Consider the following 23,405-nt stretch of genomic DNA (forward strand, 5'->3'; position numbering starts at 1 on the left):
CAAATATTACCAAGTACCTAGTCTTTCTTACCAGTTGTCTTTGTCATAATCAGTAAACAAAGATATCCAGCCTAAACTGAGGTGGCACAATGGGTAGAGTGAGGTACTGCAGGCTAAATCTGCAGGTCAGCAGTTCAAATCTCATCACCGGATCAAGGTTGACTCAGCCTTCCATCCTTCCGAGGTGGGTAAAGTGAGGACCTGAATTGTGGGGGCAATAGGCTGGCTCTGTTTTTAAAAAGTGCTATTGCTAACATGTTGTAAGCCGCCCTGAGTCTAAGGAGAAGGGCGGAATAAAAAAAAAATTGGATAGATAGATAGATAGATAGATAGATAGATAGATAGATAGATAGATAGATAGATAGATAGATAGACAGACGAATACATTTAACTATAATATATGACTACGATACAGAGAGATTGCAGAGAAAATGCAGAGCAAACCTAACAGTGAGTAGTCAGAGAAAGAGAAACAGTCTCCAGACCTATAAGCAATGAACTCTAGCTCCCTCTGCAACACCTCAGCTAAGTAGACATAGCTCAATTATAATACACATTGTTGGTTTATATATTGCCAATCCAACCGTTATGGATAGAGTCACCTGTGCCATCTCACCCAAGGATTGCCTTTCCTGTCTTTCAGATTCCGGCATTGCCAAACATGCGTCTCCCGTGCTCTGGTTTTACGCTCCAGATTTTGACACGCAGCAAATAGGTGAGCTTGCCATCTTTTACTTTCCTTTCATCTCTTTGCAGGGCAAAGTGTAGGGAGGTTTAAAAGCTGAATAAAACAAGATGTTTGTTTTTCTTTCTTGAAAAGATCCCTTGGGGTCCCAGTTGGCACACAGGGGAGAGTCCCTGAAATTGTTGGTTATGACCTGTAAAGCCTTACATGGCATTGGACCAGAATACGTACAGGACCGCCTTCTGCTGCAAGAGTCCCAGCGACCGGTCAGGTCCCATAGAGTCGGCCTTCTCCAGATCCCATCAACTAGACAATGTCAGTTGGCAGGGCCTAGGGGAAGAGCCTTTTCTGTGGGGGCCCCGGCCCTCTGGAATCAGCTCCCCCGGAGATTCGTACTATCCCCCCCCTTCTCACCTTCTGCAAAAGTCTTAAGACTCATTTTTGCCGCCAGGCTTGGGGTCAGTAGATTCTTGCCCCCTGGCCCATGAATGTGTTGAGATAAAGTTGATCAAATGGGAATGACTGTTTTTTAAATGGTTTTGTTTTTTTTTTAGATTTCTTAGATTTTATATTTAATTAATTGGATTTAGGATGTTATATATACTGCTCAAAAAAATAAAGGGAACACTTAAACAACACAATATAACTCCAAGTAAATCAAACCTCTGTGAAATCAGGCGGTCCACTTAGGAAGTAAGACAGATTGACAATCAATTTCATTTTGCTGTCAGCATATTCAACTTTGTACAGAACAAAGTATTCAATGAGAATATTTCATTCATTCAGATCTGGGATGTGTTACTTGAGTGTTCCCTTTAATTTTTTTGAGCAGTGTATAATGAGGCAAGGTGGCGTAGTGGGTAGAATGCAGTACTGCAGGCCACCAAAGCTGACTGCTAGATCTGCAGGTCAGCAGTTCAAATCTCATACCCGGCTCCAGGTTGACTCAGCCTTTCATCCTTCCGAGGTGGGTAAAATGAGGACCCGGATTGTGGGAGCAATAGGCTGGCTCTGTTAAAAAGTGCTCTTGCTAACATGTTGTAAGCCGCCCTGTATCTAAGAAGGGCGACAATAAATAAATAACTAAATACATACATACATATATACTGTACATACATACATACATTGTTTTATTATATGTTGTGAACCGCCCCGAGTCCTCGGAGAGAGGCGGCATAAAAGTTCGATTAATAAATAAATAATACTTGATAATAATAAATAAATTTTCCCTTCCCCCCTAGGCTTATAGAATTTATACATGGTATGTTTGTATGTATGATCGGTTCTTTAAATTGGAGTTTTTTACATTATTTTTAATATTAGATTTGTTTACATTGTCTTTTTATTGTTGTTAGCTGCCCCGAGTCTTTGGAGAGGGGCAGCATACAAATCTAATAAATGAATGAATGAATGAATGAATGAATGAATGAATGAATGAATGAATGAATGAATGAATAATAAATTGGCATGTGCGAGAACGGGGAGCCCTGGGTGTTGCTTTGCCTGGGATCTCTCCCCCCCCCCCCCAAAAAAACCCCCACACCCTGAAGTTAACTCCTGGGCACCTTTTCAGTTCTGAGCAGCCTTCAGCCCAGGGCTGGCGTGGGGCATGGATGACCCTCTCTCTCCTTACTCTAGGAAGGTACATTGAAAAGTACGCCGAGTGTGGCTTCCACACCATCTGGTTTGCGAGCGCTTTCAAAGGCACCACGGGCCCCGCCCAGGCATGGACCCCCTTGAACACCCACCTGCAAAACCACCTGCGATGGCTGAAGGTCATCCAGTCCATGGAAAAGACGCCCTCCATCCATTTCCAGGGCATTGTTCTCACCGGCTGGCAAAGGCAAGTAGAATGGGTGGTCAGGGGGGGGGGAGAGGCAGAGGGGAGGGGAGGGGAGTCTACAGGAGATTAGAGTAGCCAAGTGTGATTGGACACACAAGGAATTTGTCTTTGGTGCCTATGCTCTCAGCGTACATTTGTCAAGAATCATGAGGTACAACATTTAATGATTGTCATAGGGGTCAAATATGCAATGAAGAAACAATCAATATTAATAAAAATCTTAGGGATTCCAGCCCTCCATCAGCTTCCCCCGGGAGGAGGAGGAGGAGGAGAAGAAGAAGGGCCCCAGGCTGGGTTTAAGGCTCCTCCACAGCCAGCTAGGCCCTCTGCCAAGGCTTTACTGTGGGCGGGATGCAATCCCTTTCCACTTACCCAATGCAATGCTTGCAAAAGCAGAACTGGGATCCTCCCCCCCCCCCACAGCCTTGCATAGCTGCCCAGGGAGGACAAGAGAGGAGGGATGGGGTCTGAGCCTTCTGCTGCTGTCTTCCCCAAAAGAAATAACCAGGCTTTTAGCATCAGGCCGGGGTTCCTACTTACCACTGTTATCAGTGCGATGTGCGCAGAGCTCTGGGTATCCAGCAGGCGTGCGCATGTCCAAGTGAGATTTGGTTTCTGCGCATGCGCAGGAAGCGAAATCTCATGAGAGAAGTGCGGCCACACAAGATTTCTATGGTTCTTTTCCTTTGCACATGCGCGGAAGCAAAAAATTGCCCCAAATTGCAAAAATCTCGCATGCACAAGCATCCCCTTGCCAGATTTCCCTTCTTGCGCATGCGCAGAAGCCAAATTTCGCTTGGACACGCACACACACACACACACACCGGTCACTCGGAGCTGTGCACGCATCGACATTTTCGCTACGAGTACGCAGTGTGGCTAGTGTTGGACGAACCGAACTTGCAAAGTTTGGGCTTGTGCTGAACTTTGCAGTGTTCGGCATGCCGAACCCAAACCCGAACTTTTTTAAAAGTTCGGTTTCAGCGTTTGCTCGAACGCCGCAAAGTGCTGCCTCCCAGGAGGAGAGTGGGGAATCTCATTGTGCAAGCAAAAGGAGGTGGGGAATCCCACGATGGGATTCCGGGGGGCTGGTCTTTGACGTCACAGAGACTCCTTCCTGGCCGGCCGAAACAGGGAGGAAGGAGTCTCCGTGACGTCAAAGCCCCGCCCCCGGAATCCCATCTTGGGATTCCCCACCTCCTTTTGCTTGCAGCACCGCTGCAGCATCCTTTTCTGTAAAAATGAAAGGAAGCAAAAGGAGGTGGGGAATTCCCCACCTCCTTGTTTATTTTTATGGAAAAGGATGCTGCAGTGGCATTGCAGCTGTTCGGGATGGGGTTTGGGTTCGGTGAACTCACCCGAACTTCATGGCAAAGTTTGACCGAACTCACCGAACCTGAACTTCGTTGGGTTCGCCCAACACTAATTGCGGCCCATACTGGGTTACTGTTTAACATTGACCCTTTTCTACAGCTTTTTATAGTCTCTTTTAAATAACAAGTAATATTATCAGTTTTAGTTTATATTATCAGAGTTAGTTTATAGTCTTTTTAAATGGGTGTCATCTGTCCTCAGTCTGATAAATTTGAAATGAACTAGGATAAGAAGCACTCGGGGAGAGCGAAAGAGGAAAGAAGAGGAAGTAGAAAGGTGAAGGGAAGGAGGAAGGAATGGAGGAAAGTAGGAGGGGGAGAGAAGGAGCAAGAAGCTAGAAGAAGGAGATGGAGAGAGAAGGAGGGGAGTGTAACGGAATGAAGGAAAACAGACTGATGAACAGGATAAAAATAGGTGCGAAACAGGATATTGGTTTTTGATTGATTGATTGATTGATTGATTGAACAAAAATGTATAAATATGTATGTTATTTTGACATTTTAAGGTATATGTGTTGACATAAAAATGTAAATTGTGGAGGAAAAAATAAAATAAAATTACACCCCCCCCAAAAAGAAATATCCAGGTTTAGCACCTTCTCTTGCCTTTAGAGTAAGAGGTCTTCAAACCTGGCAACTTTAAGGCTTGTGGACTTCAACTCCCAGAATTCTCCAGCCAGCTTTTGCTGGCTGAAGAATTCTTGGAGTTGAAGTCCACAAGCCTTAAAGTTACCAAGTTTGAAGACCTCTGCTTTAGAGGTCCCTCACCCAAAGGAAAACAGAGGCCTTCTGCAGCCTTGGGGTCTCCTCCCACCCCCACCCATTGCTTTTTGCATTGCCAGCAAGGAGGAGGAGATCCACTGCCCCGATAGGCAAAAATGGGGGGGTCTATGGGTCACAAAGGAGCAACCATCTCCTATTCTCTGTGCAGGTACGACCACTACTCTGCTTTGTGTGAGCTGCTGCCGGTTGGGATCCCCTCGCTGGCCGTGTGCTTGCAGACCCTGGTGAACGGTGAGAGGGGAGCCTGGGCATTTATGGGGAGGGGGAAGGTGGGCAGGAATTGATGTCAATCAGAATGCAGCTGGAAGAGGCCTTGGGGGTCTTCTAGTCCAGCCCCTGCTCAAGCAGGAGACCCTATACCACTTCAGACAAGCTTCTTGAAAGGCTTCAGTGGTGGAGCACCCACAACTTCTGAAGGAAAAGCCCTTCCATTGGTTAATTAACAGATTAAATAGATTAACAGAGTTGGAAGGGACCTTGTAGGTCATCTAGTCCAGAGGTCCCCAACCGCCGGTCCGCGGACCGGCACCGGGCCGTTGGGGGTTTTCAGCCGGTCCGCGGCGCCAGGGCCCCCTCGGCCTTTCCGCACCACCAGCGGCGCTCCCCCCGCCAGCCAGCCAAGCCCCGCGCCCGCCGGAACCGGCTCCTCGCTCTCCCCCCGCCGCCCGCCGCGTTTGCAGGAGGTGGGGAGGGTCGGGCGGCCCGCCAAGGCCAGGAGGGACGCCGCTGCCCCCCCCCTTCCCTCTCTCCGCCCGCCGCTGCGCCTCCTTGACGCCGAGAGGAAATGCCGGCAAAGGCTTTTCTCAGCGGAGGTCTTCAATGTCGGGGGCGCACGGGCGGTTGCACGCGCTCCCTATCTCCCTGCTAGCCCACTCGGAGTATTCAAAATAAGAAAAGCCTTTGCCGGCGAAGGCTTTTCTTATTTTGAATATTCCGAGTGGGCTAGCAGGGAGATAGGGAGCGCGTGCAACCGCCTGTGCGCCCCCGACATTGAATATCACCTTCGCCGGCCCCACCTCTCCTGCAAACCCCCTTGCTGAGAGCCCGGGGCGAAAGTGCTCTCCCAAAGGTGAGGCGGGCAGGGCGTGCGCGCGTCACCGCTGAGAAGAACGGAGAACGAGAGTGAGTGAGAGCAACAGACAGCAAGATAGAGAGAAAGTGAGAAAGAGAGAGTGAGAGAAAGGGGGGAGAAAGAGATAGCAAGAGAGAGAACAAGAGAGAGAAAGAGCGTGAGAAAGAAAACAAGAAAGAGTGAGAGAGAGAGAAAGCAAAAGAGACAGAAAGAAAACAAGAGAGAGAAAGTGAGAAGAAGAGAGAGAAAGAGGGGGAGAGAGAGAGAAAGAGAGGGAGAGGGGGGAGAGATAGCAAGAGAGGGAGAGAGAGAAAGAGAGAGGGAAAGGGGGGAGAGATAGCAAGAGAGGGAGAGAAAGAGAGAGGGAAAGGGGAGAGAGGGGGGAGAGAAAGAGAGAGGGAGAGAGAGGAGATAAAGGAAGAGGAGAGAGAGAAAGGAAGAGAAAGAAAGAAAGAGGGATAGAAAGAGAGAGAGAGTGAGAGATGCTCAGTGAGCCTTTCTTTGAAGTTGCCTTTCTTTCTCTTTCCCTTTCTTGCTTTCTTTCTTGCTCTTTTTCTTTCTCTCTTTTACCTTCCCTTCCTCTATTTCTTCTTTTCTTTCTCCTTCCTACCTTCTTCCCTTACTCTCCCCTTTCATAAGTTTCCTTGCTTCCTTCCTCTGTTCCTGTCCCTTCCCCCCTTCTTTCTTTCTTTCCTTCCTTCCTTTCCTCCCTCCATTTCTTGCTTTCCTTTTCCTTCCTCCCTTCTTTCCTCCCTCATTCCCTTCTTTCACTCCTTCCTCTCTTACTCTCCCCTTTCACACCTTTCCTTGCTTCCTTTGCACCCTTCTTCTGTTCCTGTCCCTTCCCTCTTTCCTTCCTTCCTTCCCACCCTCCGTCCATTCATTCACCCATTCCTCTCTTGATCGCCCCTTTTACGGCGCCGCTGACAGCTAGCTCCCCCCCCCCCCACCGGGCCATGGAAAACTGGTCTAGCTTAAAGCCGGTCCCTGGTGCAAAAAAGGTTGGGGACCTCTGATCTAGTCAACCCCACCACCACCACCCACTCAAGCAGGAGACCCTACACCACTTTTGACAGATGGAAGTCCAGTCTCATCTTGAAAGCTTCAAATGATGAAGCTCCCACGACTTCCGAAGGCAACTTCTGTTCCATGGGTTGATTGTTCTCACTTTCAGAAAGTTTATCCCTATTTCTAAGTTGAATCTTTCCTTGATCAGTTTCCATCCATTATTCCTTGACTGGCCTTCAAGGGCTTTGGAAAACAGCTTGACTCCCTCCTGTCTATGGCAGCCCCTCAAATGTTGGAACACTGCTATTGCGTCTCCCCTGGTCCTTCTCTTCGCTAGACTAGCCAGGCCCACTTCCTGCAATAATTTTTCGTTTGTTTTAGTCTTCAGTCCCCTGGTCATCATGGTTGATTTTCTCGGCACACTTTCCAGAGTCTCAGCACCTTTTTTACAGTGTGGTGACCAAAACTGGATACAATACTTTAGATGTGGCCTAAATAAGGCTTTATAGAGTGTTATTAGTACTTCACTTGATCTAGATTGTATTATTATTATCATCATCATCATCATCATCATCATCATCATCATCATCATCATTCAAAGTGTTGGTAATGACCTTTAAAGCCCTACATGGCATTGGGCCAGAATACATCCGGAACCGCCTTCTACCGCACGAATCCCAGCTGCCAATAAGGTCCCACAGAGTTGGCCTTCTCCGGGTCCCGTCGACCAAACAATGTCGTTTGGCGGTCCCCAGGGTAAGAGCCTTCTCTGTGGCGGCCCCGGCCCTCTGGAATCAACTCCCCCCAGAGATTAGAACGGCCCCCACCCTCCTTGTCTTTCACAAATTACTCAAGACCCACCTTTGTCGCCAGGCATGGGGGAGTTAGGATATTCCTTCCCCTAGGCCATTGCAAGTTATGTATGGTATGTTTGTGTGTATGTTTGGTTTTTATAATAAGGGTTTTTAGTTGTTTTATTAAATTGGATTGTTACATGTTGTTTTTTATCATTGTTGTTAGCTGCCCCGAGTCTGCGGAGAGGGGCGGCATACAAATCCAATAAACAAACAAACAAACAAATTATCATTATCATTATCATTTATTAAAATTGTCCGAAAATCCAGGGCAGCTCACAAGATGCAACCCCCCCAAAAACCCCACAACAACAAGTCTAATTAATTAAAAATTACTACTATCCCTCTGTTAATGCAGTTTAGGATTGTGTTGGCTTTTTTGGCTGTTGTTGCACTCTGCTGGCTCATATTTAAATGACTGTCCACCAGGTCTCCAAGATCCCTCTCACAGTCACTGCTATTAAGCCATGGTGGTTTTTTTGTTTTTTTGTCCTCACTGCCATGAAATTTTTCCTTAGTTCTAAGTTGCTTCTCTCCTTGTTCAGTTCCCACCCATTGCTTCTTGTTCTACCTTCAGGTGCTTTGGAGAATAGCTTGACTCCCTCTTCTTTGTGGAAATTTCCCTGAGATATCGGAACACTGCTATCATGTCTCCCCTGGTCCTTCTTTTAATTAAACTAGACATACCCAGTTCCTGCAACCGTTCTTCATATGTTAATCCTACAAGACATTTAATCATCCTAGTTGCTTTTCATTTATTTTTATTTTATTTTATTTTATTTATTTGTCCAATACACAAATACATAGGAAGAAAATAGACATGTGGTAATATATATAAGGGTAAAAGTGAACTTAGAGGAGAGGATATATGAAAGGAAGAGAATATATATGATAGGCGAAAGAGAGGAAAGACAATTAGACAGGGGACAAAAGGCACACCAGTGCACTTATGTACGCCCCTTACTGGCCTCTTAGGAACCTGGAGAGGTCAATCATGGAGAGTCTAAGGGAGAAATGTTGGGGGTTAGGGGTTGGCACAATTGAGTCCGGTAATGAGTTCCACGCTTCGATAACTCGTTTGTTGAAATCATATTTTTTACAGTCAAGTTTGGAGTGGTTCGTATTAAGTTTGAATCTGTTGCGTGCTCTTGTGTTATTGCGGTTGAAGCTGAAGTAGTCATTGACCGGTAGGACGTTGCAGCATATGATCTTGTGGGCAATACTAATCGTGTTTTAGGCGCCGTAGTTCTAGGCTTTCTAGGCCCAGGATTGTTAGTCTATTTTCGTAGGATGTTCTGTTTCGAGTGGAGGAGTGAAGGGCTCTTCTGGTGAAATATCTGGATGACTTTAACTGAAAGGCCAGGGATTTTTGCACGGGAAGCCAAACCTGCAGCTTGTAGCATTTCTAGCCTTTTTAGGTTGCATAAATCCACTGAGCGGATGGGATGCAAACCATTGGCTGCTTGGAGAGGGGTGGGCAGGTGGGGGGGATCCATTCCTCCCCCCCCCCTTGTTCTCTGGCATCCTCTCCAACTGGTAGGACTCTGGGGGCCCCCAGCGGTGCATTGAAGAATGGCGGCCTCGTCCTTGGCAGATGCCAGAGCCTCCTCTTATGTTTGTGTGTGGGTGTGTGTGTGTTTGTGTGTGTGTGTGTTGTTCCTCCCCTTCCAGCTGCTCTCTAACACCCTGCCAGAAGTGGGGCTGGAACGCCCCCCCCCCATGCCTTTGTGGGGAATGAAATGCAGGGTTTGTGTCGCTTATAGAAAAAAGCTTTTCCTAAATTCTGGTCCATTGGGAGAAATTTCCCTTCTCATCATATTTGAGGGGTTCTTTAAATAACACAGGTCTACAAAAAAATATTTTTTGCAATGATCACAGTTGACCTTGTACTTTTCTAAATCATTTTTTGGTTCTGATTTCAAACATGTATATAGTTTTTCTGTAGCAGGTATACTTTGCATGGAGCAGCATCGTTATTATAAGGTATAGGAAATATACTGGCGACATTAAGAAAACAGTCATCTACATATCAGAAATAACATAATAACAAAAATGCTTCTATATCAGGTACTTGATGTGATATCACATCATAAAACAGACATATTACTTTCTGGAGTCAGCACATCATAAATTAGACATACATTACTTTTGCTGCTGATTTTTGTATGTGTTGACCAGTGTAATTTTATTACAGGCATATGAAGGGATTAAAAATTCTGTGTGTGTGTGTGTGTGTGTAACATAATTAATTTCCAGGCTCTGTCCTAGGAAGGATAGGCAGGGCCACTTGATGGCTGTAAAGAGATTAAAACAGATCAAGTGACCATCCTGGTTTGAAGCCAGGGTTAGCCTGGGGAATGAATGTAGCTACTCGGGTTTGTAAAAATCCGGTTTCCGGAGACAGGGGTTCCTGTATGTGAACAGGGCAGGAGGGTTTTCTACACATTTGTTGCCCCTTGGCACTTAAGCGATGAAGGGGCTCCCTTAGCCAGATGTTCAGAAAATTGGACCGTGTCCCCTAGCTACGTCTATCACTGCCTCTCCGGTCCAAAGAGAAAAATGTCCAACTTGGTTCCTCCCTCTCTCTCTCTCTCTCTCTCTCTCTCCCTCCCTCCCTCCCTCCCTCCCTCTCTCATGTTAACTCAGTCAAGGTTAGTTTTAGCTGTTAGCTCTACATAGGCAGGTTGTGGCTTCGTGCGAGGTCCGATCTGGGTCAGGGATTACAGATGCAAAGATTAAAGAGCTGGCAGAACAACTGGCGGAAGAGGGCTGCCTTGGTGGAACAACGGGGCAAGGAGGGATGATCCACAGGGCTGCAACTCTTCTCTGGGGTCAAAAGACCCCCAGGCCTGTTCGGAGGTTGCAAATCCAAAAGGCACCCACGGCTATTGCAAAACCCATTCCAAGATGGGTCAAATGAGGACCCAGATTGTTGGGGGCAATAAACTGAGTCTGTAAACTGCTTAGAGAGGGCTGTGAAAGCACTATGAAGCAGTAGATAAGTCTAAATGCTCTTGCCATTTTTCTTCATTCGTTCCTTCGTTCGTACCTTCCTTCGTTCCTTCGTTCCTTCGTTCCTTCGTTCCTTCGTTCCTTCCTTCCTTTCCCTCTGCCCACTGCCCACTGCCAGCAGTTCAGTTCTTGACTCAGCCTTCCATCATCCCAAGTTGGGCCAAATGAGGACCCAGATTGTTGGGGGCAAGAGGCTGATTCTGTAAAGCGCACAATGAAGTGGTATATAAGTCTAAATGCTATTGCCCTTTCCTCATTTCCCCCCTTCACCTCCCCCCGCTGCTTCTGTTCCCCAGGAGGCTTCACTGACGGGGCCAAAAAGAAAGTCCTGGCCATCCTTGGCTTCCAGAACCTGCACCCTGAAAAGAATACCTGGTGTGTATACAAATGGGGTGAAGGTGGGGGGTGGGCTTTGCTCTTCCAGGGTTGAGGCTATTTAAGGGAGTCTGTCTTTAAGTCAGCCATGCCTAGTACTCCAAAGCTCATCATCCCCAGCCAGGGAAGTGCACGATGGGCTAACAATGGCCGGGATAAGAATCTGGGCAGGCGCTTAGGAGTTGGGAACGGCTGTTCCTTCAGTGTAAAAATCCCACTTTCCTCACTGGAGAGAATGGGAGTCCCTAGAGTTGCTGCTGAACATCGCTTTGCCTCCCCTCAGTGAAGGAACCGGGACGTTTCCAGGCTCTGATATCTACCGCATGGTCGAGCAAGTGGACGGACAGCTGAAGGAGTCGGTCAACAAAGTCTTGGAGGATGAAAGGTATGTGTGCCAGCAACTGTGGGACCTGGTACTCCAAGGCAGCGGCTTGGCTAGGGAGGTGGGCTGGACCCAGGGGTGGGCGACTGCCCGGACGGGGGGAAGCACAGTGGGGTAGCGAAAATGGAGCTCCACCCCAGAGCACCCAATTTGCACCGAAACCTGTTGAAAGAAAATGCAGGGCGTCCTCTTTGGGCAGCTTCTGCGTTCTTCCCGAAAGCGGCAATTCCGCTATAAACAAAAGCGTCTAGGAAAGGTATAAGGAGGTAAAATCTGGAATTAATTCTATGTGATCTGGGTTTCTGCCTCCCCCTTCTTTCCGAACGGCTATAGTATCCTCTAGAACAGTATTTCCCAACCTTGGCAACTTGAAGATATCTGGACTTCAACTCCCAGAATTCCCCAGCCAGCATTTGCTGGCTGGGGAATTCTGGGAGTTGAAGTCCAGATATCTTCAAGATGCCAAGGTTGGGAAACACTGCTCTAGAACAGAGATTGAAATTCACAAGTCTTAAAGTTGCCAAGTCTGAGGACCCCTGCTCTAGAAAATAAAATGAATAATGCAAACCACTCCTACCCAGTCACATGACCATCAAGCCACACCCACAAAATAAGCCATGCCCGCAGTGTGGTAGTAAAAAATTTGGTAGCCCTTCACTGGCCAGACCCCAGGTTTCCTTTGTCTTTGTGGAAGGGCCTTGCCCTTCCAAGGCAAAACTTTCCCTAATTCTGGAGGGCAAAGAAGTAGGGTGCAGTTTACATCAGTGGGCCTTGGTTTGGGGGCTTCTCAAGAACGTCAAGAGAGGTCCGTGGTTCTGCATCCAGCAGCCGGAAGGGATCTCTCAGTTCAGTGATGGTGAACCTATTGCACAGGTGTCGCAGGTGGCACGTGGAGCCAGCTGTTGCCTTCGCTCAGCTCCAACGTGCATGTGTGTGCCGGCCAGCTGATTTTTGGCTCAGACAGAGGCTCTGGGAAGGCGTTTTTGGCTTCCAGAGAGCCTCCTGGGGATGGTGGAGGGCGGTTTTATCCTCCCCCGTCTCCAGGGAAGCCTTTGGAGCCTGCAGAGGGCGAAACACGAGCCTACTGGGCCCACCGAAGTTGGGAAACAGGCTGTTTCTAGCCTCCAGAGGGTCCCCAGGGGGTGGGGGAAGCTGGTTTCGCCCTCCCAGGCATTGAATTATGGGTGTGGGCACTCACGCATGCGCGATAGCACACATGCACGCTGTTTCGGCACCCAAGGAAACAAAGGTTCGCCCTCACTGTCTTAGCTACTTCTAACATTTTGTCCAAAGTTCTTAAGAGGAGCCTTGCTTCTGTCTGGTTAGGCCTCCTGCTCTGTTTTCAGCTAGTCCTCATCTCACCCCCACAATCGAGACCCAGAATTTCTGTGCCTAACGCTAGATAGTTGTGTCTTTTGTCCCATTTTATGATCTTTCTTGCCACAGTTGTTTAGTGAATTGTGGCAGTTAAGTGAGTAACAACGGATGTTAAGCGAATCTGGCTTCCTCATGGATTTTGCTGGTCAAAAGGCTGCAGAAGAGGGAAATTGAAAATGTCCATAAATCCCAAGGGTACTTTCCAAAAGGCAACTGGACTTCCTTGGGTTTAAGCCAGTGGTTAGAATGCAGCATTGCAGTTCAATCCTGACCGAATTAAGATTGACTCAGCCTTCTGTCCTTTCGAGGTGGATAAAATGAGGGTTCAGATTGATGGGGGCAATAGGATGACTCTGTAATCCGCTTAGAAAGGGCTATCAGAGCAGTGTGAAGCGGTATATAAGTCTTAATTGCTGTTGCTATCTATCTAGCGATCATATATATATATACATATACATATACATATACATATACATATATATATATATATATATATATATATATATATATATATATACACAGTGGTACCTCAAGATACGAACCCCTCGTCTTACGAACAACTCGAGATACGAACCCGGGGTTCAGAAAAAATTTGCCTCTTCTTACGAACTTTTTTCGTGTTACAAACGCCAAACCCGAACTTCCGGGTTCGGCGTTCGGGAGGCTGCTGGGAAGCCCACCGGCTGTTTTAAAAGGTGACAGCCGGGCGGCGGGGCTTCCCAGCAGCCTCTGAACGCCGAACCCGGAAGTTCGGGTTTGGCGTTCGTAACACGAAAAAAGTTCGTAAGAAGAGGCAATTTTTTTCTGAACCATTCGGAGGCTGCTGGGAAGCCGCGCGGCTGTTTTAAAAGGGGACAGCCGGGCTGGGGGGCTTCCCAGCAGCCTCCGAACGCCGAACGCGGAAGTTCGGATTTGGTGTTCGGCTTCGGGAAGCTGCTGGGAAGCCGCGCGGCTGTTTTAAAAGGTCACAGCCGGGTTGGGGGGCTTCCCAGCAACCTCCCGAACCCCGAACTTTTGCTGAACTTCCGGGTTCGGGGTTCGGGGTGTTGCTGGGAAGCCCCCCAGCCCGGCTGTCACCTTTTAAAACAGCCGCGCAGCTTCCCAGCAGCCTCCGAACGCCGAACGCGGAAGTTCGGGTTTGGCGTTCGGCTTCGGGAGACAGCTGGGAAGCCGCGCGGCTGTTTTAAAAGGTCACAGCCGGGCTGGGGGGTTTCCCAGCAACCTCCCGAACCCCGAACTTTTGCCGATCTTCCGGGTTCGGGGTTCGGGAGGTTGCTGGGAAGCCCCCCAGCCCGGCTGTCAACTTTTAAAACAGCCGCGCGGCTTCTCAGCAGACGCCGAACGCCGAACGCGGAAGTTCGGGTTTGGCGTTCGGCTTCGGGAGACAGCTGGGAAGCCGCGCGGCTATTTTAAAAGGTCACAGCCGGGCTGGGGGGCTTCCCAGCAACCCACCGAACCCCGAACCCGGAAGTTCGGCAAAAGTTCGGGGTTCGGGAGGTTGCTGGGAAGCCCCCCAGCCCGGCTGTGACCTTTTAAAACAGCCTGGGGGCTTCTCAGCGACCTCCCGAACGCCGAACGCCAAACCCGAACTTCCGGGTTTGGCGTTTGGGAGGCTGCCAAGAAGCCCCCAGGCTGTTTTAAAAGGTGACAGCCGGACGGCAGCGGTTTTTTTGCGGTTTTTTTTTTGGTTGCACGGATTAATTGACTTTACATTGTTTCCTATGGGAAACAATGTTTCGTCTTACGAACCTTTCGTCTTACGAACCTCCCCCTGGAACCAATTAGGTTCGTAAGACGAGGTATGACTGTGTGTGTGTGTGTGTGTGTGTGTGTGTGTGTGTGTATATATATATATAATCTCTCTCTCCCTCTCTATCATCTATTTGTCATCCACCCATCTATCTATTTATCTTCATCTATCCTCTGTCATCTCTCTCTCTATCATCCATCCATCCATCTCTATCTATCTTCATCTATCCCTGTTCTATCTATCTATCTATCTATCTATCTATCTATCTATCTATCTATCTATCTATCTATCTATCTATCTATCATATCTATCATCTATGTGTCTATCATCTATCATCTCTATGTCTGTCTGTCTATCATTTCTCTCTCTCTCTCTCTCTCTCTCTCTCTCTCTCTCTCTCTCTCTCTCTCTCTCTCTCTCTATCTATCTATCTATCTATCTATCTAATCTATCTGAGCCACGGTGGTGTAGTGGCTAGGGTGCAGTACTTCAGGCTATTTCTGCTGATCACCAGCTGCCAGCAGTTTAGCAGATCAAATCTCACCAGGCTCAAGCCTTCCATCCTTCTGACGTATGTAAAATGAGGACAATAATTGTTGGGGGCAATATGCTGACTCTCTGTAAACCACTTAGAGATGGCTGTAAAGCACAGAGAAGTGGTATATAAGTCTAAGTGCTATTGGTTTTCCCTTCCCTCCCTCCCTCTTTCATTCCCTCCCTCCCTCCCTTCCTTCCTGCACAGTGGTTAGTATGCAATGTTGCAGGCTAACACTGCCCACTGCCAGGAGTTCAATTCTCACTGTAAACTGTGAAGCGGTATATAAATCTTAGGTGCTACTGCTATTACTTTATGGCTGCTGTCCAGTTCCAGGGTCTTTTTCAACTGACTTTCTTGTCTCACCTGCAAGGATTTTGTCCAAGCTTCACCGAATCTTTTTCTCTCTCGAAAACGACAGCTCCGTCAAGGGATGGTTCAGCCCATATCACCGCAAGCATCATTTCGGCAACCCACGAAACATGGAAATTTTTGGAAGCAAGGTGCTCAAGTGAGTGGGCAGGGGAGGGACTGAGATGTTGTCCAGAAAACGTTCCCTGTCCTAGTTCTTTCCCCTTCCCACATTTGTGTAAAAAGCACAAATCTTTCCCTTCACTGGAAATTCTCTCTCAAATTCGGTACATTTTCCAGAGAAATTGCATCTTCCAAGAGCCAGTGTAGAAATGGATTGAAAGAGAAAGGAAGGCAAATACCACATTTTCCCGTCTATAAGATGCCCCCGTGTATAGGATGCCTCCCACCATTTCTTACCCAAAATTTAGAAAATAATACGTTAAATATTAAATAAGGTAAAGGTTCCCCTCGCACATAAAACAGCCAGGGTGGTGCAGTGGTTAGAGTGCAGCACTGCAGGCCACTTCAGCTAACTGTTGGCTGTAGTTCAGCAGTTCAAATCTCACCACTGGCTCCAGGTTGACTCAGCCTTCCGTCCTTTCTAGGTGGGTAAAATGAGGACCCAGATTGTTGGGGGCAAGAGGCTGATTCTGTAAACCGCTTAGAGAGGGCTGTCAAAGCACTGTGAAGCAATATACTGTATAAGTCTAAATGCTTTTGCTATATCCCGCTCTCCCCCCACTCCCCCCCCCAGAGTCCACGAAGACTGGGAGGGCATCATCCAGACTCTGCGCTCACACATGGAGAGCATCTACTTCCCTGACACCGTGGAGGAGTGGATGGAGGAGAACGTCAACCCCCACATGGACCGCTTGCGCGAGTTTGTCCGGGACTTCAAAGAAGTCATCCGCCTGAACGCCCGGCCCAAGGCCCTCTAGGGAAGGGGCCCCCTCCTCCCAGGCACAAAGGGGGGGCCCATCGGTGGTTCAGTCCAATTTGTTTTTTCTTTTAAACTTGAAAGAACTTGACGCCGGAGGAGAGGTGGGCACTGCCTTCCAGGACAGGGTCCAGTGCTTCTTCTAGCCAGTTTGATGGATTCACCCCCTCCCTGGGCTGGGACCTGTCTCCCCCCCCCCAGCTATGGTGAATCTGTGGATCTGGCTGGAGAGGGAATAGTAATTCTGGTGGGGCGCTTGCCAGAAAGAAGGGAAGCTTTGGTCCTGGTTTCCATTCCTTTCTATTTCTTCCTTTTCAATGTGGTTTAGCATTGGGGACTGACACTGTTGGTAGACTGGTCTTCCGCCCCACCCCCCACCCCCAGGGCTGCTCCTGGGCAGAGCAAATGCCACAGGGATGATGTGGGGGAACAGCTGTCGCATTCTGATAGAGACGGAGGTGGGGACATTACTGTCACAACGTTGAAAAGGGCAGAAGAGAAGGAGAACTTCCATCTTTCAAGTTTGAAAAGTCCCTTCTCTGGTCTGAAAAATCAGTAGATTTAACTCTCCCCCCCCCCCCCCCTGGAACTTGAAATCCATTTCTCGTCTTTCATCGGTCACTGCGTTCTTTGTTTTTGATTTTGATTTCGGGGGGGGACGAAAACGACACTTTTTGCTGAGTCAGGATAGTGCAATGGTGGCATCTTGAAACACAGAGGCCACAAACGGGGGGGGGGGGGGGACTTTGGAGCATTGCTCAGAGTCAGCAGATGGACCGGGCCTTGGTGGTAACCCACGTTCTCCAGAACATGAGATCGAGGAAGCAGCCCTGGGGAGGGAGGGGAGGGCAAAACAGCCACCCCACGTCTTGCTGCCGCCCCTAACCCCATCCGGCAGCTCCTGGGGTCTCTTGTCCCCAAAGCTGCCTTGCATTCCTCTCAGCCAGAGTCTTCCTGAGGGTGAGAAAAAGCCTGTGTGTCATTGTGGACTGTGAATTTATTTACCCAGGGAGTCTGTAGAAGGCTTTGCCACCCATCCAGTGAAGGGCTGCCCGCCACTGGCACTACTGGTGCGCTCCTGGAGGCTGGTGCGGGCGGCGGACATGCATAGGTGTGAAATTTGGCTTCTGCGCATGCGTAAGGATGCGTGAGCGATATTTCTGCAATTTTCGCCAATATTTTTGCCTCTGTGCATGCACAGAAGCAAAATAAATAAATTGACGAAAATCGCTGAACACCTCACTTGCGTGAGAGTCTTCGCATAAGATTTTGCTTTCGGTACAAGCCGAATCTTGCGCTGGGGTATGCGTGGAGCATCGGTGACTGCCTACGCATCCGAATTTTTCCAACCAGGACTGTGCACCGGTCCATCCATGGAGCAGCCCATTACTACACCCATCCCAGTGTCTTGGTGAGACCCCATCTGTTGCCTCTGAGGAGGGGGTGGAGGAAGGGGCTAGAGAGAAATGGGAATTGCAAAGGCACCCACCCCCCCAACCTCCTGCCGAAGGGGGCCCTGTCTGGCCTGTTTGCAGCTGCTTGTCCCACAGTGGGGCTGGCTTGGTTCCCGGGCAGCCCAAGCGATTGGCGGGCATGTAACCGAGCTGCCCACAAGGCTGCCAGGTGAAAGTGATCAGGTGAGGAAGCAGCCCGGGAGGGAATGCCCTGCAGAGGTGAGAGGCGCGAACAGGTAGCTGCTCCCAGGGAGTCCCTGCTGCTCCCTGGATCTTGCCAGATCTCTCTTTGCCGATGTGCAGCTCAGATGCACCTTGTTCTGGTAATCCTGTGGCTTTTCTCGTAATCCCATCCTGGCTGGGAGTCCAATTCTGTACGCGAGGAGCCCCAGGGCTGCTATTTGGCTCCTCTGGAGCTGCGCGGAAGTCCTGTAATTCTGGGGCAGGCACGAAGGCCGAGGCTGCTTCCCCCCAAGGGAGGAGGGGGAATATCTCGACTCCCCAGGGTGGTCCCTGACATTTCTTCCTCCTTTGATGGACAGCTGTGAGGGTCCCTTCCCACTACTGCAGGTGTCTCTCCAACCTTGGCAACGTTAAGGCTTGTGGACTTCAACTCCCAGAGTTCCTCAGCCAGGTTTGCTGGCTGAAGAACTCTAGGAGTTGAAGTCCACAAGCCTTAACGTTGCCAAGGTTGGAGAGACCCTTGCGAAGACACTGGATCCATCGCCAATGGATCTGTTTTATAAGGCAGACTCAGAATCAGTTGCTATCTTGAAGAGTTCGCTGTACAGTTGCTGCTGTGGTGCCGAGAAAAATAAAGTATTTTTTTATAAGGATGGGCTCCTCTTGTTGGGACAAAGGCGGGAAGTTTTGGGGTTCAATGGGCAGGAAAAAAATAACAGAATCCAAAGCAACTTCTGGTTCAAAGGGGGACAATTCTTGAAGAGGGGGTTACGCAGAGCTTCAGGATTGGCCTCTTGGGAAACTATGATATACATTTATTTATGGTTTGGACTCTTAGGCCGCCCTTCTCCGTAGATTCAGGGCAGCTTACAGCACAAAAATACAAAATTACAGCATATGAGGAATCCAAACATTAAAATCTATAAAACTAACCATAGAGCCTAAAACCTATTATTAAATATTAAATTAGTTCTAAAACCCCAATAATAACCAGTCGACCACATTCATCCATACTTCAGTCAGTGTTCAACGGCCTCAAGCCTGCCGGCAAAAGTAAGTTTTAAAAGCCTTCCGAAAGACCGGGTGGGTGGGAGCAGTGCAAATCTCTGGGGGGGGAGTTGATTCCAAAGGGTCGGAGCCACCACAGAGAAGGCCCTTCCCCTGGGCCCTGCCAGGCGGCATTGTCTAGCTGAGGGGATCTGGAGAAAACTGATTGGGATCTGATCGGCCACTGGGATACATGAGGCAAATACTAATGTCAAAACAACAATTTTAGATTTTTTTTTAAAAAAAGCTACACAACCATCGAGGTTAATCACAGGGTAGCAACCTATTCAGAGACTGATGGTAAATAATGTTGCACAGCTACACATGTTGATCCATTGGGAACAAAATCTGTAAACCATCTAGTCCAGTGATGGTGAACCTTTTTTCCCCACAGGTGCAAAAAATGTGCATATGCTATTGTGCGTGCGCAAGTGCCCAGACCCATAATTCAATACCTCTGGAGGATGAAAACAGGTCCCCCCCCTGAGGCTCTCTGGAGGCCGGAAACGGCCTGTTTCCCAACTTCTGGTGGGCCCAGTAGGCTCGTGTTTCACCCTCCCCAGGCTCCAAATGCTTCCCTGGAATGGGGGAAGGTAAAAACGTCCTCCCCCATCCCCCTGGAGGCTTTCTGAAAGCCAAAAATGCCCTTCCAGAGCCTCTGTGTGAACCAAAAATCAGCTGGCTGGCACACACATGCACGTTGGAGCTGAGCTAGGGCAACGGCTCGCCTGCCAGCAGATATGGCTCAGCATGCCACCTGTGGCACCTGTGCCATAATTTGCCATCACTGATCCAGCGTCAAATCCGAAGTGTGGCTTCATAGATAAGCTCACAGACCGTGTTGGGTGAGCTCAGCTCTCGTGATTGTGCACACTCAACCCGTTGTGGTTTACGAAACTTGGCTCAGCGCGGTTCCTAAAAGCAAGAAATTGGTTGTCTGTATAGACCTCAGCTATTCGAAGTCTGTGCTGAAAGCTCATTTTTTCTCCAGCTAATAAGCAGGTTCCTCCAAAGCCGCCCCACCTCAAGAATGCAGAAACATTTTGGGGTTGGGTTTTGGTTTCCATCCTATCCTGGCAGGCATTTTTGTGGCTTCTCTGCAATTCTGCAAGAGCTGAAGGCCAGACAGAGATTTCTTGCTTAACTTTCTGATAAGGAGATGATCTGGGCCAGGGGTAGGTTCCTCCCAGTTTGGACCAGATTCCCCGAACCATTAGCAACTCACTAGTGACACAACAATGATGTCATGGATCCACTTCAGTCGGCACTGGTCCGTGGGGGCCATCATCTTTTTTTCGTGAAATGTTTGTAAATGTTTCTGGTTTTTTATGGCTTCTCTTCTGCAGCTTGAAAAAGGGCCTCCTGGGTTAATATTGACCTTTATTTCTTCGTCTGAAGCACAGCTGATCTGCTGCTCAGTTGTGCTTCGGGCGATTAATTTAATTTAATTTAATTCAATTTATTAGACTTGTATGCCGCCCCTCTCCGAAGACTCGGGGCGGCTCACAACAGCAATAAAACAGTACAATACAAATCTAATAGTTAAAACTATGACTAAAAACCCGCTATTTAAAAAAAACAATACTATACAATCACAACCATACATAACTCTTAATGGTCAGAGAAGGGGATACATTAATTGTCCCATGCCTGGCGACATAGGTAGGTCTTCAAGGTATTGTGGAAGGCGAGGAGAGTGGGGGCAGTTCAAATCTCCGGGGGGGAGTTGATTCCAGAGGGCTGGGGCTGCCACAGAGAAGGCTCTTCCTCTAGGCCCCACCAGATGACATTGTTTAGTCAAAGGGACCTGGAGAAGACTGACTGTGGGACCTAATTGATTCCAGCTACTGAGCATGCATGGTGGCCAAATTATTTTATTTTTTTATTAGAGTTTGAAGGGACCTTGCAGGTCGTCTAGTCCAACCCCTGCTGGTATAGGAGACCCTACATCACATTAGTCCAATAGCAGTTCAGTCTCTTCTTGAAGGTCACCAGTGTTGGAGCGTTCACCACCTCTGCGGACAAGCCGTTCCACTGGTTGATCGCTCTCACAATCAGAAAGTTCCTCCTTATGCCCAGGTTGAATCTCTCCTTGGACAGCTTCCCACCGTTGCTCCTTGTCTCACTCTTTGGTGCTTTGGAAAATAATGTGTTGCCCTCCTTCCTGTGGCAGCCTCTCAAATATTTGAAGACTGCTCGCATGTCCCCCCCTGGACCTCCTCTTTGCTAGACTATTTATGCCCAATTCCTGCAACCTTTCCTCGTATGTTTTAGTTTCTAGTCCCTTTATCATGCTGGTTGCTCTCTTCTGCATTAGGAAAATGCACGCACACATGAACAAAGCATGCATGCGCCAAACATTGTGATACGAACCGGCAGCGAGGTAAGTAGGAACCCACTCTGATCTGGGTCCAGTAACAATATCCGTTTCAGCCATTTATTGCTCCTGCCATTTGCTAATGGGGGGGGGCAGCTGATTGACCCAGAGTTTTATGCTCCTGGGATTTTCTCCTCTTGAATGGAGAAAATGTTAAATGAGGTCAGAGGCCCTTTGGTGAAGGTGCCCGGCCGTTCCCTAGTTTTAAGCTTCCACGAAGCTACCGTAATTTTTATTTTAATGCTTCTAGGCTGCAGATTAGCACTCGGCAATTAAGCCTTGGAAGGGACATCCAGATGCCCGCCACGCTGTGTCTCTGGCTCCAAAAGTCAAGGATCACGTGGCGGTCCCCCGTGGCCCTCTATTCAGTAGGAGCAAAGGTTGGCCTTGAAACAGAAACATAGAAGATTGACGGCAGAAAAAGACCTCCTGGTCCCTCTAGTCTGCCCTTATAGTATTCCCTGTATTTTATCTTAGGATGGATCTATGTTTATCCCAGGCATGTTTAAACTCAGTTCCTGTGGATTTACCAACCACGTCTGCTGGAAGTTTGTTCCAAACGTCTACTACTCTTTCAGTCAAATAATATTTTCTCTCTTTTCTTTTCTTGCCAGGCAGCCATTAGCATCAAATTTATTTATTTATTTGGTTGGATTTCTATGCCGCCCTTCCCCTGAGACGCAGGGCGGCTTACAACAATAAGAACAAAATACAATACAATATAAAAAGTGAAACCCAACCTAACACTAAACCTAATAAACGAAACCCCTATAATATAAGAAAGCCCTATAATGTAAGAAAAAAAAACATTCATTCAACAACAATCAGACAGTCGCATCTACCACCCGAGCAAGCAAGGTGTTAAGCTCAGCGGCCCCAAGCCTGCCAACACAGGTAAGGTTTTAAATTTAATAATAATAATTAATAATAATTTATTGGATTTGTATGCCGCCCCTCTCCATAGACTCGGGGCGGCTAACAACAACAATAAAAACAGCATGTGACAATCCAATAATAAAACAACTAAAAACCCTTATAATAAAACCAAACATACAAACAAACAAACATACCATGCATAACTTGTAATGGCCTGGGGGGAAGTAATATCTCAGCTCCCCCATGCCTGGCAGTATAAATGAGTCTTGAGTAGTTTACGAAAGACAGGGAGGGTGGGGGCAATTCTAATCTCCGGGGAGAGTTGGTTCCAGAGGGCCGGGGCGGCCACAGAGAAGGCTCTTCCCCTGGGGCCCGCCAAACAACATTGTTTAGTTGACGGGACCCGGAGAAGGCCAACTCTGTGGGACCTTATCGGTCGCTGGGATTCGTGCGGTAGCAGGCGGTTCTGGAGGTAATCTGGTCCAAAGCCTTGTGAAAGTCCAGGAGAGTGGGGCAATGCAGATTTCTGGAGGGAGCTGGTCCCAAAGGGTTAGGGAAGCCACCGAGAAGGCTCTTCCCCTAGGCCCCTCCAGCCAGCATTACCTAGCCCAGTGATGGCCAACCTATGGCACGGGTGCCACAAGTGGCACACGGAGCCATATCTGCTGGCACATGAGCCATTTTCCTGACTCAGCTCCAAGTACATGTATGTGCCGGCCAGCTGATTTTTGACTCACACAGAGACTCCGGAAGTGCGTTTTTGGCTTCCAAGAGCCTCCGTGGGGATGGGGGGGGTGTTTTTACCCTCCCCTGGCTCCAGGAAAGCCTTTGGAGTCTAGGGAGGGTGAAACACGAGCCTATTAGACTCACCAGAAGTTGGAAAACAGGCCATTTCCAGCCTCCAGAGGGTCTCTGGGGGTGGAGGAAGCTGTTTTTGCCCTCCCCAAGCATTGAATTATGGGTGTGGGCACTTGTGCATATGCAATAGTGTGTACCCACGTTCTTTCAGCACCCGAGGAAAAAAAGGTTCGCCATCACTGGCCTAGCTGAAAGAAGCAAGGAGAGAGGACGTGCCTTTGATCTTGGAGAAAACGCCCAGAAGAGAAAACCTATGAATCATTGATCAAA

The 23,405-nt window shown here is 48.4% G+C and overlaps 1 protein-coding gene across 1 annotated transcript in view; it reads left to right on the top strand.

Moving 5' to 3' along the window:
- Positions 1-18,627, top strand: part of LOC139172101 (hexosaminidase D-like) — a 39,989-nt gene extending 21,362 nt beyond the window's left edge. The window contains exons 8-15 of the mRNA XM_070760848.1: positions 644-715; positions 2,324-2,528; positions 4,833-4,915; positions 10,927-11,005; positions 11,289-11,390; positions 15,471-15,560; positions 16,158-18,386; positions 18,452-18,627. Of these exons, the coding sequence (XP_070616949.1) occupies positions 644-715; positions 2,324-2,528; positions 4,833-4,915; positions 10,927-11,005; positions 11,289-11,390; positions 15,471-15,560; positions 16,158-16,341 (815 nt within the window). The 3' untranslated portion in view covers positions 16,342-18,386; positions 18,452-18,627. The remainder of the gene's footprint in view (positions 1-643; positions 716-2,323; positions 2,529-4,832; positions 4,916-10,926; positions 11,006-11,288; positions 11,391-15,470; positions 15,561-16,157; positions 18,387-18,451) is intronic.
- The last annotated feature ends 4,778 nt before the right edge of the window (positions 18,628-23,405 follow it).

This window comes from Erythrolamprus reginae, chromosome 9, assembly GCF_031021105.1.
Source record: "Erythrolamprus reginae isolate rEryReg1 chromosome 9, rEryReg1.hap1, whole genome shotgun sequence".
Lineage (NCBI taxonomy): Eukaryota > Metazoa > Chordata > Lepidosauria > Squamata > Dipsadidae > Erythrolamprus > Erythrolamprus reginae.